At 41.5% G+C, this 16625-nt stretch overlaps 2 protein-coding genes across 6 annotated transcripts in view; one reads left to right on the top strand and one right to left on the bottom strand.

Annotated features, from left to right (window-relative positions):
- MLST8 (MTOR associated protein, LST8 homolog) overlaps positions 1 to 9862 on the bottom strand; it is a 23138-nt gene extending 13276 nt beyond the window's left edge. The window contains exons 1-2 of the mRNA XM_072417521.1: positions 9824 to 9862; positions 7859 to 7976 (exon numbers count right to left, since the gene is read on the bottom strand). The gene's annotated coding sequence lies outside the window, so the exon portion shown is untranslated. The remainder of the gene's footprint in view (positions 1 to 7858; positions 7977 to 9823) is intronic.
- Positions 1 to 16625, top strand: part of HEXD (hexosaminidase D) — a 42997-nt gene that overhangs the window by 686 nt on the left and 25686 nt on the right. The window contains exon 1 of one of the 5 annotated variants that reach the window (XM_072417515.1): positions 2932 to 3041. The exons of 2 other annotated variants lie outside the window; for them this stretch is intronic. Coding sequence is in view for 1 of the 3 variants with exons in the window: in XM_072417516.1 (XP_072273617.1) it covers positions 10038 to 10042 (5 nt within the window). In the remaining 2 variants the exon portion in view is untranslated. Of the gene's footprint in view, positions 1 to 2931; positions 3042 to 9904; positions 10043 to 16625 lie in introns of those variants that run through there. 2 more of the 5 variants (XM_072417513.1, XM_072417516.1) reach the window with 2 other exon arrangements.

Here is a 16625-nt window from a genome sequence, read left to right as displayed (position 1 = left end):
CATACTAATCAATCAGTCATAGTAATATAGTCATAGTAACAGTATATAAATTTATTACTATGACTGATTGATTAGTATGGCCCGAGAACTAGGAGCACACACTAGTTCCTTTCAGGAAGATAAAAGCAGAACTAAACCCTATTCATAGTCACCTGTCTGCGTTTCTTCACGGGAGCCACCATCTCCTCTTGTTACGATCCTCGGGCGACTTGATTGGCCGCGGTAACTCTTTCCCACAGCAAAGGGCATTTCATATGTGACCCTAAAAATTTATATTGTGATTCTTCTGTACCGCTTTACGCTTCTATCTCTGCTGTGACCACACCGATACAGCAATACATTCACTGAGAGCTACAGATCATTTTTCACGAATCTTTTCACCATTTTTTTCACCATTTTTTTCATCCATTTCAGTCCCTTCCTGTCTACGTTCGCTCACTCTATCATCGTCTGCACATCATCGCCCCGGATCGCCTTCCTAATAGAGACGTCGATGGACCAAGTGTACTCAATGCGTGGCATGGCCACTCATCATATAATAATAGAATTCAAGCTGTTCACTTACCAAGGTGAATGATCAGTTTGCTAGAGATAATTCACTTAGCTTAGTGAATGTCATGAAAATTCACTTTGCGGAAAAGGCATGCACATGCAAGGTAATCTAACACATTTTTCCTTGGGCTGGTTGACGTCACTTTTGTATTGGCTGCTCAGGAAGAATAGCCAATCAAATGCAAGGAAATCTAAGAAAAAAGATTTTTCTGGCACATGATTTTTATAATTAAACAGAATTTATATAACACCAACATATTGGGCAGCGCTGTACATTAAATAGGGGTTGCAATGACAGAGTGATACAAACGGGAGGAGGAGAGTGACCACCTGTCCCTCCTGTAATAAAGAACCTGCCTCCTTGCATTTGTTTCTAAGTTGAGTAAAGTTTTGCTTTATTTACCCCCTTCAGTGGATGTTTCACTTAGCTTAGTGAATAGATGATGCTCTGCTATCCAATCTGTAGTTTTTTTTTAGTTTTCCTTGCATGTGATTGGCTATTCCTTCTGAGCAGCCTATACAATGCTTTGCTGACCTCAGCCAGCTCAAGGAAAAATGTGTTAGATTTCCTTGCATGTGATTGTCTTTTCTGACAATTTTCATGACATTCACTAGGCTAAGTGAATATCACATGTCCTGCAATAAAGGACCTGCCTGGTCACAACTCAGAAATTTCACACTACATAAAAGGGTAGACAACTGTTTTATGTTAAGTAAAAATTCTGTTTTTTTTTAAGTGCAACACCCCCTTTTTAAAAAAAAAAAAGAAAAAAAAAAAGGTGCAGTTTAGGTCGGCAAGTTTTTCATCCATCCTGTCACCCGATCTCGGGACTGGGTTGAGTAACGTAGGATAAAAAACTCAGAAGAAGAGACGAAGATGGAGGCGCCAGGAACGCTGGCTCGGGGATGACGTGGGACCTGATACAAGGCACCCCGGATGGACTGGACTGCCCTGCGGGATTGGTGGATTTTTTTTTGGCACTTTTTTAGTTTAGTTTCTTTTTAAGTAAAGTTTTGCTTTATTATGCCCTTTAGGGGATGATTCAATTGGCTTAATGAATAGATGAAGCTCTGTTGCCATCCAATCACGTGGTTGCCCCTCCTATTGTGTAATACTTCCCCCCAACTCTTAGATTGTAAGCTCTTCTGGGCAGGGTCCTCTCCTCCTCCAGTGTCACTGTCTGTATCTGTCTGTCATTTGCAACCCCTATTTAATGTACAGCACAGCATAATATGTTGGCGCTATATAAATCCTGTTTATTAGTAAATAATAATAATGTGCCCTGGAAAAATCTATTTTCTTGGAATTCCTGGCATGTGATTGGCTATTCTTTCTGAGCAGCCAATACAAAACTGACTTCAACCAACTCAAGGAAAATATGTTGTGATTACATTTTTTGGACATTGACTAACCTAAGTGGGTATATTTTCTGTACAGCCTGTATCCCTTTAGTAAATCAATCTCTGCAGACATGTGACCGGTGCAGAAGCACTGCAGTTGCTATAACAGGAGGTGCCTGAACAAGGACCTTGGCAGGATCGCCTGCAGGTTAAACAGAGAAATACTACATACAATTGTACAGTAGTCCCTCTCTGTATAGCAGTTCAAAAATTGGGATTCGGTTGTGTTTGGCTGCTGGCTATTCGTGCAGTTGGGGAAAGTTTGCCATCCTTGTATCCGTATATATGTATTTATAATTAAACAGTATTTATATAGCACCAACATATTACACAGCGCTGTACAAAGTCCATAGTCGTGTTACTAGCTGTCCGTCAAAGGAGCTCACAATCTAATGTCCCTACCATAGTCATATGTCTTTACCACAGTCTAAAGTCAATTTGGGGAGAAGCCAATTAATCTAACTGCATGTTTTTGTGGATGGAAACCGGAGTACTGGGTGGAAATCCAAGCAAACACGGGGAGAACCTGCAAACTCCATGCAGATAGTGTTCTGGCCGAGATTCAAACCTGGGACCTAGCGCTGCACAGGCCAGAGTGCTAACCACATTGTCCTGGCTGATCAGGGAGAAGAGCACAGTGGGGTGCCGCTCGCTCATCCTCCTCCCCTCTCCATAGAACGGTCTGTGTGTACAGCACTCATTTGTTCATTTCCAGCGACAATTATTCATAGTTTGTTACGACGGAAGAATTGCACACTTGGCTGAATATTGTCACTTCATCGTGAACCTCAGTATAATGTCCTGGAGCCGGCTCCACTTGGCAGCGAAGCTTTGAAGCTGCCTGTAAGATTGTTCCTCGTATCCCTCCCACAAATCACGCTGCTTGTTCCAGGAAAATGCTGACTGCAGACTTGGCAAGAGGCAGCCTGTAATTAACCATAAGTGAACACTGTTATCCCTCAGCCGAGATGACCACGCACACTGAGCATCCCCGAACACACAGCCTGTGATGGTATAAGACACAACATCAGCATCACATGGAGAACTGCAAGACCAGGCCGGGTGCTGGAATGGACAACGTGTGACGGGTAAGTGACATTTCAAGGACAATCATGACTAGTCAGTGACTTAGCTGGGTGGGGGGTAGGCTGGCTGTAGGTGGCCATACAGAATAGGACAGAGAAGTATTATCATTATTTTTAAACAGTATTTATATAGCGCCAACATATTACTCATCGCTGTACATTAAATAGGGGTTACAAATGACAGACAGATACAATATAGTGACAAAGGAGAAGAAGAGGACCCTGCCCTGAAGAGCTTACAATCTAAAAGGTGAAGAAGTAGCACACAATAGGAGGTGGGAAAAGCATCTGCTAGTTCTCTACCATCCCAACCGAGATGATTTGCAAAATAGAAATATAAAGCAAACGTAGAATAAACACAGTTAAGTTTTGGGAGTATACTATGAGGCTTTTTATATTCAGCACACTGCAGTAATAAGAAAACAGAAGATAATTTCCTTCATTCTCTGCTGAGTGGGCAATGGTTGGACGGGATGATCAATGACTCAGTAATGGTTCTCAGTGACTTTCTTTTATATTATCAGCAGTTGTAGGAGGACGGTCCTTAAAGCCCGGGACAGACGCTCCATCACTGTTGTTGGAAACGATTGTTATTATTTCCAGTGACTGCACATTCCTAAAACATGCAGTGAGGTTAATTGACTTCCCCCAACAATTGACCTTAGACTGTGTTAATGACATATGACTATGGTACAGACATTAGATTGTGAGCTCCTTTGAGGGACAGCTAGTGACATGACTATGGACTCTGTACAGCGCTGTGTAATATGTCGGCGTTATATAAATACTGCGTAATATTGACAGTAGGAACACACAGTGCTGTCTGTACAGTGCTCATTTGTTCCTACTGTCACTGGAAATAACAGCAGGAAAAACTTCTGCTTCTCTCTCCTCCAGAGCCTATAATAAAGTAAAATAGCAATAATACATACAATTATACAAATATACAATCATAGTAAAATCTTAGTAAAACCCTCAAACAAGATTGCATTCAATTCTAGATTGTAAGCTCTTCTGGGCAGTGTCCTCTCCTCCTCCTGTGTCACTGTCTGTATTTGTCATCTGAAATCCCTATTTAATGTACTGCGCTGTGTAATATGTTGGCGCTATATAAATACTGTTTATTATTATTAATAATAATAATAATAATAATATTATTAATAATAATAATTCTACATATGCTTTATATTCTTTTTTTTTTTTGCAAATAATCTCCTTTGGGGTGATGGAGAAAACTTAGAAATTCATCTTTCTCCTATTCTGTAATATATATGAGCACGTACAGCCAGCCTGCTCGCCAACCATATCTGAGCCTCGCTGCATTCTCATCCATAGGAAATGGCAGCAATCATCAGCTATATGGTGATAGGGCCAGGACATTATTTCAGCGTATCACAAACATTTCTTTGTTTTCAGAAAACAACATTTTTTGGGATGTGGTGCCTCCCCTCCTTTTGGATCCCTCTATGATACACGTCTCTGATTTATTAAAGCTCTCCAAGGCTGGAGAGGATACACTTTCATCAGTTAATCTGGGCGATCCAGCAAACCTAGACAGGATCTGGTACAGGATTGGAAACATTTGCTAGCAAATTAATTTTAGGAAACCTATTCCAGGTTTGCTGTATCACTCAGCTTCACTGGTGAAAGTGTATTCCCTCCAGTCTTGGGGAGCTTTAATAAATCAGGCCCATTGTACAGATCAGAGACATATTGTCTCTGATCTCTGTCATCCACTTGTCATCTTTGTGCATGGAATCCTGGGAGGCTAACTGCGTCAGGTTTGCCCTGGTCTGCAACAGATTTATCAATGTACAATAAAATACAATAAAATCACTCTAAACAGTCACATAATTAAAGTGGAGCCTTGTACTTTTGAGATTCAGCCAGGTGGTTATTGCAGAAAGGGAGAGGTCATCCCGGCACGGCCAGGCAAGGTGGCTGAAAATCCAAGAAATAAAGAAGGAAGAAGATTCCAGTGCCCTGCTATACAATGGCAATAGATGAGTAATTGCAAATTTAGTCCCACTTTAGGAAGTATTTAGAGATTTTATTCTGCCATACTGCTACTTTGGAGCAGCTAAGAGAGGAATTTATGACTGGAACCGTAACCCTGTTACGATCTATCTCACAGTTGCCTTGCTGTGCAGCAAAATTGATCAATACTCTCCCCCACACACACACACACACAAAATGTCTTTTGATAAACTTAAAATACTTTCAACTGATTTAAACTGAAAGTTCTTTTGGACTTTAATTTTGGTGTTTTGCATCTGAGCCAGCAGATGGCGCTCTGTTCCTTTTGTTGCTATTCTTGGCTATTTATTATATGTTTACGGAACTCAATAGTTGAAGCAGTTTCTCTAGGAATGCCCTAAGAAACAGCAATGTCATGGCAAAACTTCTAACCTGGCCTATAAAATGTGTAAATAGTCTGATATGAGATGACTGTTTATCTCAGGATGGCGCTGAAATATGTGCAGCTGGTGGCTGTACATGAAAAATTGCCTTTTGACCCATGCGATCTATAACGCCATAACGCTATAACGCCAACATATTAAACAGCGTGGTACATTAAATAGGGGTTGTAAATGACAGACAAAGAGACAGTGACACAGGAGGAGGAGAGGACCCTGTCCCAAAGAGCTTGCAATCTAAGAGCTGGGGGAAGTATCTTGAACAGCTGCTAGTTTGTCCAGGACAAGAGTTGATTAAAGCTAAAAGGGTCTCCGAGAAACCCAAAACTACATCATGGTATGCGTGTGTCGTAATACATGAATGCGTACAATTAGAAATGGCACCAAGAAAACCTGCATGGAAGTGTCACCTTTGCAGCCAGATATAAGGCTGAAGTTTGCCATGGAACATAGACCAGACCATGTTTACCCATGTGCTACGAATCTATGAATCAATGATAGTGTTGCCTTCACGTAACGGCAGACATACATGGAGCAAACTGAAGATGGAATTTTAGAAAAAAAGGACCTCATACCAACTTTGAAGCATGGTGATGAAAATGGTATGGTTTGGGACTGATTGTCTGCTTCAGCCACATCTTTGTCCTAAATATGATTTCTGCATTATATTACAAGGTACTTGATGACAATGTGAGGCAGAAATTTAAGCAGAAATTGATCTTTCAGCACACTAATTATTCATCAAAGGAATGGCTCTAAAAGAAGAACTGGAGGGTCATATTGAAATGCAGTTTTGGATATGAAATCAGCAGTTCATGGAAGGAAACACACCTGAAGGATCAGTCAAGCATCAATGTCAGACACGGCTTGGAGGTTGCTCACAATGCTGGTGCCAATAGTAACAATACCAGTTAATGGGACCAAGGGTGTACTTACTTTTTCACTGTTACTCCTATTGATATTGTTATAGAATAAATGATTGAAGAGACGAATTGAAATTGTGTTTGGTTCAAGTGTATCACCTACACCAGTTAAACATTATTATACAGAATCAATAAAACCATAATATAATCATTCCGTCATCTACACCTATGACATCTTTACATTTACAATTAGAGATAATTAATTAAATCTCATGGGGTGTAGTGATTAGCATTAGTGGATTCACCACACCTATAATTTAAATTTAAAAGCTAGGTGAATCTAGAAAGAAGCTTCAGAAACGCTCCGGACCTCCAGCTGATGTATCCACCGACTCCAAAGGAAAATGTTGGCCGATGGAGCCGATGCTGCCGTCTGTTCTTTAATGTTCTGGATGGAGCTTGCTGTCATTCATCTTAAGAAGCCCACCCGTGCATTACACTGATCATTATTAATACGTAATGAAAGCTGTAGAATGATGGGGGTGAGGTGCAGGGAGATTCTTCCTGCTTAAGTGATGGTTGTAGCTATGGTGGGGTCCTGGGTCAGTAGGGGGTTCCAATGTATACCATCTCAGCTCCCTTCAGCCCTTGCATTCAAGCTCAGGAGAAGCTGGGGGTCTTGGGTCATTTGCCCGGCTTGCCCGACCCTAACATGGCCTTGTCCGGTTTGTTGATTTAATGGACCTGGCTGGAGAGGATACACTTTCATCAGTGAATCTAGATGATCCATCAAACCTAGAATGGACCTGGTCCTGGATTGAAAACACTTGCTAGCCCAGTGCTCAACCCAGATATGTTTTTGAGCCCGGTGGGACGAAATTGTAGGTGGGTGGCAGCAACTGTAATATGACCCAACTCTTCAGTAGCCACCCAAAAACAGCCCCGCGGTTACTGAAAAGTGCTGGGTGGTGCACCCAGCTAAAAGGGGCTGGGGAGAACACTGCTAGCTAATAGCAAATGACTTTGAAGAAATCCATTCCAGGTTTGCTAGATAACCCAGCTTCACTGATGAAAGTGTATCCTCTCCAGCCTTGGAGAGCTTTAATAAATCAGGCCCCTGTATGATGTTATCATGTCAATATGGGCCAGAGGAATGTTTTCATTGTTGCCTATGCCATGAAGAATTACAGCTCTTCTGAAAGCAAAGGCAGCTCTAACATGGTACTAGGTGTACCTTATAACTAGGTGGCCAGTGAATGTCTGTATATGTATGTAAATATAAAACAGTATAACAATAGCCTTCCGTCTGCATTCTCCTGGGAAGGGGATAATTGCTCTCAATGACTGCAGTTTCTTTGGTATCCAAAGCATCTTTTCCTCTGCAGCTGTTTCTTAGTTCTTTCATCAGACATGATAGAGCTGTAGAGTGTATACCAGGGGGACTTATATCTTACTTTGTTTGTATAAATGGCTCTCGCTTGGTTTACAGAATATATCTTGTACATTCTCAGTATTCTCCCTCCATATGATCCTGCCTTACCTGCTGGTATTACTGTTCTCCTTTTCCACTTCTATTTCTTTCTTTTCTTGTTGCTGGCATTACCTTCTAGATGAGTGTTCCTCCAGAGGTTGCTGGGGGTTCTTTGAGCAATTTGTACCTGTCAGGAACATAAGACCAATTAAATTGAATGATACAAATAATTGATTTTCATAATCTAAATCAGTGTTTCCCAGCCAGGGTTCCATGAACATTAGGGTTCCTCCAGAGGTTGTTAGGGGTTCCTTCGGCAATTAAAAATTTGTGCCACTCGGGTCAATGATCTGTAAGGATGACATTCTTCCCAATGGCCAGCAATGTAAGAGGAATTCAACCCATTGACCACCAAACTAATATATTGTGAGCTGTAGATATAGTAATTATGGGGGTCCTTGAAGACCTGAAAGTTACTTTGAGGGTTCCCTGATGTTGTTGGGGGGGGGGGGTAGAGGCTAATGTGCACCTCAATAGTTATGGGTTCACTTAAATAAGCACCGATGTGGCTGCTTAAAAAACAAAAAATTGTTTATATTGTGATGAGATGTTCTTTTCAAATATGGACTTTGTGGTAGCTTTGGGCTCTGGCTGTGACTCAGCGGGGGGTCTTGGANTAGTTATGGGTTCATTTAAATAAGCACCGATGTGGCTGCTTAAAAAACAAATAATTGTTTATATTGTGATGAGATGTTCTTTTCAAATATGGACTTTGTGGTAGCTTCAGGGTCTGGCTGTGACTCAGCGGGGGGTCTTGGACTAAAGGGATATAAAGGGATTGCTCCTTCTACACATCAATTCAGTGTTTAATCCCCAGACCCTTTTACCCGGGCGCACCACCCGGCTTGTTTTTGGGTGCTTACTAATGAGTTGGGTCACAATACAGGGGCTGACACCTGCCTACAATTTCTTCTCACCCAGCTTAAGAAAATTTCTGGGTTGAACACTGGCAATTATCCTATTCTACAGTACGGGACAACCCCTTTACTTTGCACCTTTCAGTGCTCAACCCAGAAATTCTTTTAAGCTGGGTGGGAAGAAATTGTAGGTGGGTGGCAGCCCCTGTATTGTGACCAAACTCTTTGGTAACCACCCAAAAACAGCCGGGTGGGTGCTGAAAAGTGCCGGGTGGTGCCCCCAGCTAAAAGTGCCTGGGGAGAACCCTGACCTATGCTTGTCATCTTCCTTGAATGTATTTAGAACATTTAAACTGAACATAATGCCTGGTAATCCTTCCATGTAGGTCAGGCATTTCCTTTTATTTAACAACAGCACTCCCTGTCTCCAAATAGTTCTCCTGCATGTCACCCCATTACATGGCTACCAATAGAGAATAGGTGGTGGCTGTTTCCACTTACATTACACAGTGATAATCCACCTGAAAAAAGCTTTACACCCATCACTGGACAGTAAAAGGCTACAGGGAGGCTGCATTGGCTCAGGGGTTAGCACTCCAGCCTTGGCAGTGCTAGGTCCCAGGTTCGAATCTTGGCCAGGACTCATGGAGTTTTACTCCAGTTTCCTCCCACATTCCAAAAACATGCAGTTAGGTTAATTGGCTTCCCCCAAAAAATTTACCTTGGACTGTGGTAATGACATATGCCTATAGTAGGGACACTTGAGGGACAGCTAGTGACATGACGATGGACTTTGTACAGCGCTGCATATTATGAAGGTGCTATATAAATACTGTATAATAATGAAATCAGAAGCGCCGAGATGCAGCAATGGATTAACGAAAAAAGCAAAAACAATATGTTTTAAATCGTTTTTTTATCATACACAGCGTTTTGCAAACCAAATTCCAATAAGTTGCGGCTTTCATCCAAAAGAAATAAGACATGGAATATCTTCCTATCAAGGCGCAAGTTTTGTGTTTGCTTTGAGTCACTCTGACTGACCCTGAACTGTGTCTTGCATAAATCAGCTCCTCCTCACCACAAGCTGAAAATAAAGCAATTGTAAATCTTTTACCTGTCTTTTGTGTTGTTGACGCATCGGGAGCACACTCCTTGTCATTAATGACAGAGCCAGTGACATTTAGTGTTTAAAGCAGGAAATACGAGACCTGCTGGACTTCCTGCTTTGTCCTCAGAGTTTATCAAGGAGCCCAGCAGAAAGTTGTGTGAACAGTGATCGGTAACTAAACTTCTGCAGGTGGGCTGCAGAGATCAATGCTGGGAATAATATGAGGTATGATTATATACAGATTGTCCTATTGCTGTCCTGCTTTCACCTGTTTCTTTGCCAAGTTCTATATTCAGATATTCAGCAACATATTTTAATGACAAAGGAAAGCACGTTTCTCTTTTTCAATTTCTTGGAAAATGGGGGCTGCCATTGCTGACTTCTTTCTAAGAATACCAGTTTACTGGCTGTCCATGGTTTAAATATCTGAAGCCCATAAGCACAGATAACATCCTAGTAATCAGCAGTCAATGGGTGTTCTCTGAGCCTTTTACAATACAAGGATAACTCTGCCGGTGGTAATTGTGCAAAGTGGGCAAGGATTTAAAGGGTTGGAGTGCAGTGGTAAACCCAGAATTTTTTTAAAGGCATTTTAAGTGGGTGGCAGTCCCTGTATTATGACCCAACCACCCGGGTGGTTACTGAACCCTGGGAGTGGGTGAGGTGGATCAGTGCCCATTTGGGCTGGTCAAAAGGGGCACAGCAGCTATGCCAGGTTAACAATTGATATTACAGCAATATTGATCATTTACCTGGTAGTTCACCCATCATGCAGTGTACGGCCACCTTTACTGTACCTGCTTTCTGCTTACAGTCATGTGAAAAAGTATATTGACTTTGTCATCAAACAAAAGTTATTTTTCATTTGAACAGTGCCTACAGATAAAGGTGATATATCCTTACATGACAATTCCCTTTTAATCATTTATTTGACAGAAATTTCAATAGGTGTATTGTTGAAGAAGTAAGTACAATCTTATCGTAAGCATTGTGCAGAACTTCCCACCAGTGCCTGGTTTTTACTAACATTTTTGACTTCTAATCCTTACAAGATTCCATCAGTTACAACTTTTTTTCTGTGTATTTACTTCTATGGACTGACAATTTCCAATACCATACAACATTTCAATGGGATTTAAGTCAGGGCTTTGACTACGACAGTACTCCTTTTCTTCTTTTGAATCAATTCCTTGCTAGTGTGCTTCAGATTATTATTGTACTGAAAGATCCATCTCAACTTCATCTTCAATTTATTGACTGATGGTTTTATATTCCCATAAACCACACTGTGATTTAATGCAGAAATCATGAGTGCAGCCCAGACTATCTATTCATATTCTATTCAGATAGAGTTTGAAACCTAACAGTCTTTTTAAATCCAATGCTGGGCTCATAGGCTTCCACAGTCTTCAATCTTCTAAAAGGTTATAGAAGTCTTTTGGTCTTGACATGATGATACCCCGCACATTAACAGCAGAGAGAACACCTTGGATATCTGAGGTTTGAAGACCAACAGGTAAAGAGGAACTATACTTGCTGGTGGGTGGTGAGTGTCTACCATTATCAGTAAGTATGGACAGTATACTTGTCTATTATGGTATATACTTACCTTTGTGCGGCTGTCCTGCAGCAATGACTGGTTCAGGACCTTTGCATCAGAGGAAGTCACATCTTCCCTTCCGACTTCATGGTGGACTACTGTGAGGACGGGGATCCCCTTCAGCCATTGATGATAGAACTCCTGCGCTTGCTAAGCTCTAGACTACACAATGCTTTGGCTGAAACAAAATCGTTTCACCAGAGTACCTACTAAGGCTTTTTGTATTATTGGTACCAAATCTACAATACCTGATTCTACTTGAAGTGGTGATATATAAATATGTATATATAGGGATGTCAGATCTACATGAAAATTTGCATTCTTTTTCATTTAGATCAGCTATACTTAGCCTTACTTTTTTAAGGAGACTTAAAATAATTTTCATGTCTTCAGTGAACCCCTTTCCTAATTATTATATTCACAGCTCACAGTATATTAGTGTGGTGGCCATTGGGAGGAATGTCACTTACATTGCTGGCCATTGGGAGGAATGTCACCCTTACAGATCATTGACCCGTGAGGCACAAGTTGACAATGTTATGAAAATGAATTATTTGTATCAATTTATTATATTGGTCTTCGGTTCTATTGATAATGTACATTTGTAAATACAGATCTAATGCTGGCTTGTTCAAGTATGGTAAAACAAAACGTTAAGCTGCGTACACACTTCCAATTTTTATCGTTCAAAATGAACGACGAACGATCGATTGGGCAAAAATCGTTTGTAAAAAAAGTAACCAAAGACGCCGACGAACGAGGAAAGTCGTTGTAAATGAACGACCGGACCGGCGGATCGGATTGGACGACGATCCTTGACCATCGTTCGTGTGTACGATCGTTCATTGATCGTCCATGGTCTGAGCATGCGTGATGAACGAACGTTCCTGCGGTGCACGTAACTTCCTGTATCGTTCAAAAGATCGCATCTATTGTGTGTACAATATCTACAAACGATCGTGTCGTTATCTGTATGTACAGGATCGGTGCTATACGATCGTTCGCAGATATCGTGCAGGATCGTTCGTCGTTCGTTTACCAACGATAATAATTGGAAGTGTGTACGTAGCTTTACTTTCATCAGTGTACATACTTACATGGCATGATATAATTGGCTGGGAGGACTGCCTAGAGATAGATATGAAGACGACTGTTGACAAAAAGTTCATATTTTCTTATCAGTAACAGCACTGTTTAGGCTGAATGTTTTAGAGAAAGACAAAGCAAATAGTAAAGCTAAGGCATTGTGCAGATCAAAAATCTGGCATTCTAGAAAAATTGTCCAGCTGGTATAAAGCATTTGAAGGATTTCAGGACTGCAACTAATGTAACACCAGATCTACCAAGACAGTCTAATTACTGCATTTCTTATCTGGCTGCTCCTTACACTGCATAGTTATTCGTATGGTAAGAGAAGATAGCACAATAAACTACTGTGACAACGGTATTTATCACTGTGTGTTTATATAGTATATTATAGCTTCTGCAAAGTGTGTTTTATAGAGTACATAGTTATGTCTATAACATTTTTATGTCCCTTACATCCTCTAGGGACTTTTTTGGGGGGAAGGCAATTTACCCACCCCATTTACTTTGTTTTTGGAGTGGGAGAGGAAATTGGAATGTCTAGAGCAGCCTTTCCTAACCTTTTTAACACGGGGCAACTCTTTAAATAAATTTCAGGTCTTCAGGGAACACCTTTTATAACTATACACAGCTCACAGTGGTAGTCAGCAGGAGAATGTTCTTACATTGCTGGACAGTGGGAAAAGTTCCACCTTTGCAGATAGCCAAATGGATTATTGGTTTCAGTGGTAAACCCAAAACAAAAAAACACACCTTCAATCCTGTTCAATCCTGCAGACCAGTCTATCCGTCTCCTATTGGGTCTCATGTCGTCCCGGTATCCGTCTTCGGCCCTAGGGAGCGCTGAGCGCCAACATCTTCTCTTCTTTTGGGTTCTTCTTCCTGTGTTACCCAATCTCGCAGTGCACAGGCACGAGTTCAGGTGACTTTGATTGAGAAAACTTGCCGATCTTACTGACCATACATGAAATTGGCAAATTTGTCCGGGCATGTGCAGAAGGGGCAGCAAGGAGTCTCCTAGGATGCGTGATGTAAGTATCCTAGGAGGCTTTGCGCTCCCATTCATTCTTGATCGCATAGACCAGGGGTCGGCAAAGTTTTATGGCCACTAGGCCATTTATGGAGTGGGCGGAAGCACACTAGGCAGGGACCTGCCCTAATGGCTCCGCCCACCATCAGGGAACGCCCCCCTGAAGTGAAATCCCTCTCCTCCGTATGCATTGCGGAGGAGAGGGATCTACCTTCAGGGAGCTTTCCCTTATTTATCGCGGCGGCAGAATTATCAATGCTGGCGAGCAACTGCAAGGGGGTCGCACCAGGGCTCAAGCGGCTCTGGCTCCAATAGTTCTTAATGCCCCCCTGGCCAGGGGCCGTAAGGCCGGAACGAACTACCGGCTAGGCCGTATCTTGCCTAAAGGCTGGAGTTTGCCGACCCCTGGCCTAGAAAAGAATGAAACAAAAAAGGTGTCTGCACAAAAAACACAAACAAAAGTTTTACTTTAAATAAAAGGGTTGTCTCCCCCTTTATGTAAATTGAAAATTCCGTGTTTAAGTACGCTTTAAGGAACCCTTTAGCAACCTTTGGAGGAACCCTAGCTGAGATAGTGGAAACAATGAGAATGTAAAATGCCCATGTCCTGGCTGACTTGGGACCCTAGTTCTGCATGGCAAGAGTACTAACTACTGAGCCACCATGCTGCCCTGCTGTGTATTGATATAAAATGAATGGCTGGTATAGGTTGATCATGAAATGCATAGGGATTGGTGAATCTAAACCTACTCTAATCCTATTGTACATACTTTGCTAAACACTATGCAGTATAAGGTACCAGCTTATTGGATTTCAATTGAATTAAATATTTTAATAATTCTTGATTAATCCAAAGGAACTTGTATACTTTGAATCACTGACCTGAAATCATACAGCATTGTCAGTCAGGTGAGGTTAGATTCCATATAATGAATGCCAGTGATAATATTGAAGTTCTTGGATCAGTATGACAGCTAGGGAGGTTTCTTAGTAGATATTCTCTCTAAATTAATTTGTCCATTATCATTTTGTGGCCATTCATTCTGTGTGTTGCTTTATTGGACGTGCTTTAATTTAGGTCACCCGGCATTAAGGTGTCCTTAATTGGTAACCCATTTTTTTGAACTGATAGTAATGCCTAAAAAATGACCTTCTTTATAAACCCATGTAATTCTTTTTTGCTGCAGTGAAATGCATTGCTCACTCTCATTAAATACAAATGGCACTGCAGTGCACCATTGTGGTTCATTAATGAGCTTTGCTGTAACACATGTAAAAATGTGTGTTTACCTGTGTAATAGCACAATGTATACATGTGACTGGGCCCTGAGGGCTGTTTGTAAAACATTTATAGCCCATTTATGTGTTTATTGTTGTAATACACTGTTTTACTGTCCTGTTACAAATTTAAATTGCACTCCGAGGCATAAAAACCATAATTGGTGATGAACTTGCATTGCAACAACACTAAGTTCACTTTATGGAAGCAGCCTTTCTCAACCTTGAACTTTCAGGCCTTGGGGCGTCGCTGACCATAATTCCTATATCCACAGATCACAGTACATTAGTGTGGTGGTCAGTGGGAAGAATTCCTCTAAACATTGCTGGTCATTGGGAAGAATGTCAGCCAAAAGGATCATTGGGGTCACCTAAATTGATCCGAAAGGCACAGATTGCTCAAGGAATCCCCCAGCAATTTCTGGAGCAACAGAACCCTGGCTGGGAAACAATGTCTTAAAGAATCATGTTTATTTATTTGTACAGAAAGCTTTGCTGGCAAGCCATTGTAAATAAATGAGCTTCTTCTTTTCACGATAATTCTTTACATTAGACAATACAAACATTGAATCGGCTCTATATATCACATCTAGGGGTATGGACAAGAAATGAACATATGTCAAACGGTAAATGAGATAAGCTGACTTATACCAAGGGGTGGTTGGCAAACAAGCAGTGTAACAATACCTGCAATTGTGTAGAATGGCAAACACGAATGTGTTATTAAGGGGTGTGGTAATTAGTGATAAACCTTTCTTCATACACATACCAGCAAAATAATCCTTCTTAACTGCCCTGTTACACCTCCTGTAATCAGCAGTATACCTTATGTTATAGTATACTGGAGGGCAAAAAAAAGCTGGGTGGCTATAGAATTTGGTTTAGCAATCATCAATATTAGGAATATGGAAAACATGTACGTGTATTGCACCTTTATTCTACCTAGGGAATCGGGTAGAAAATGGACAGCAAACTTTACACCGCACCCTAATATAATCTGTACTCCACACCATGCAAGCTGAATGTGCCCGGTTATGCCCGGCACATCTCAACACACCCACATCTTCTGAAACGTAGTACACTACCCAGATTAGGTACCCCAATACACAGCATGTACTACGTTACTTGCACACCGTGTGATGTACTTCCTATATTCATGCACCCCATGATACTAGGTGCTCATCTCCTTATTACACTGAGCTTCCATTTATCTCCTTACTGTTCTTCTCTTTATACTACACTTTGCCCCATGCACCCCTCTGCACTTACAACTCTATGCACCCCACAATATTGGGCATTGTGCATACAATATACACAGAACTGTGTCCCGTGTGTCTGTGTTCTGCACGCAGTACTCTGTTTTGTGTGCCTTTCCTTCATGCACTTCTTCTCCATTATGCTCAGAACTATTGAGGCTTGTGCCCTGCTGCATGTAGCGCCCTGCCCCATGCATCTCACTGCACTCGGCACTCTGCTCCATGCATCCTGCTGCGCTCAACACCCTGTCCCATGCATTTCACTACATACAACCTTCTCCATGTATCCTTGACCCTTGTGCCCTGCTGCACTTAACGCTCTGCTTCATACTTCTCACTAAACTCGGCACCTATCTCACTGTCTCTGCACCATACCCCCGGTATACTCAGCACTGTGTCCTGATACACTCTAGTTCTTGTGCTCCTCCAGTATACACAGCTATCTGCATGCTGTTTATGCAGACAAAAGTGCAACACCAATCCTTGTGTCGTACACTATGATCAGTAGCAGGACTGCATACCTGCAAATTTATATGTAAAATAATGCACAAAGTCTTG

This window comes from Pyxicephalus adspersus, chromosome 7, assembly GCF_032062135.1.
Source record: "Pyxicephalus adspersus chromosome 7, UCB_Pads_2.0, whole genome shotgun sequence".
Taxonomy (NCBI): Eukaryota; Metazoa; Chordata; class Amphibia; order Anura; family Pyxicephalidae; genus Pyxicephalus; species Pyxicephalus adspersus.
Note: the sequence above shows the minus strand (reverse complement) of the source record. Positions and strands in the feature narration are given on the sequence as shown.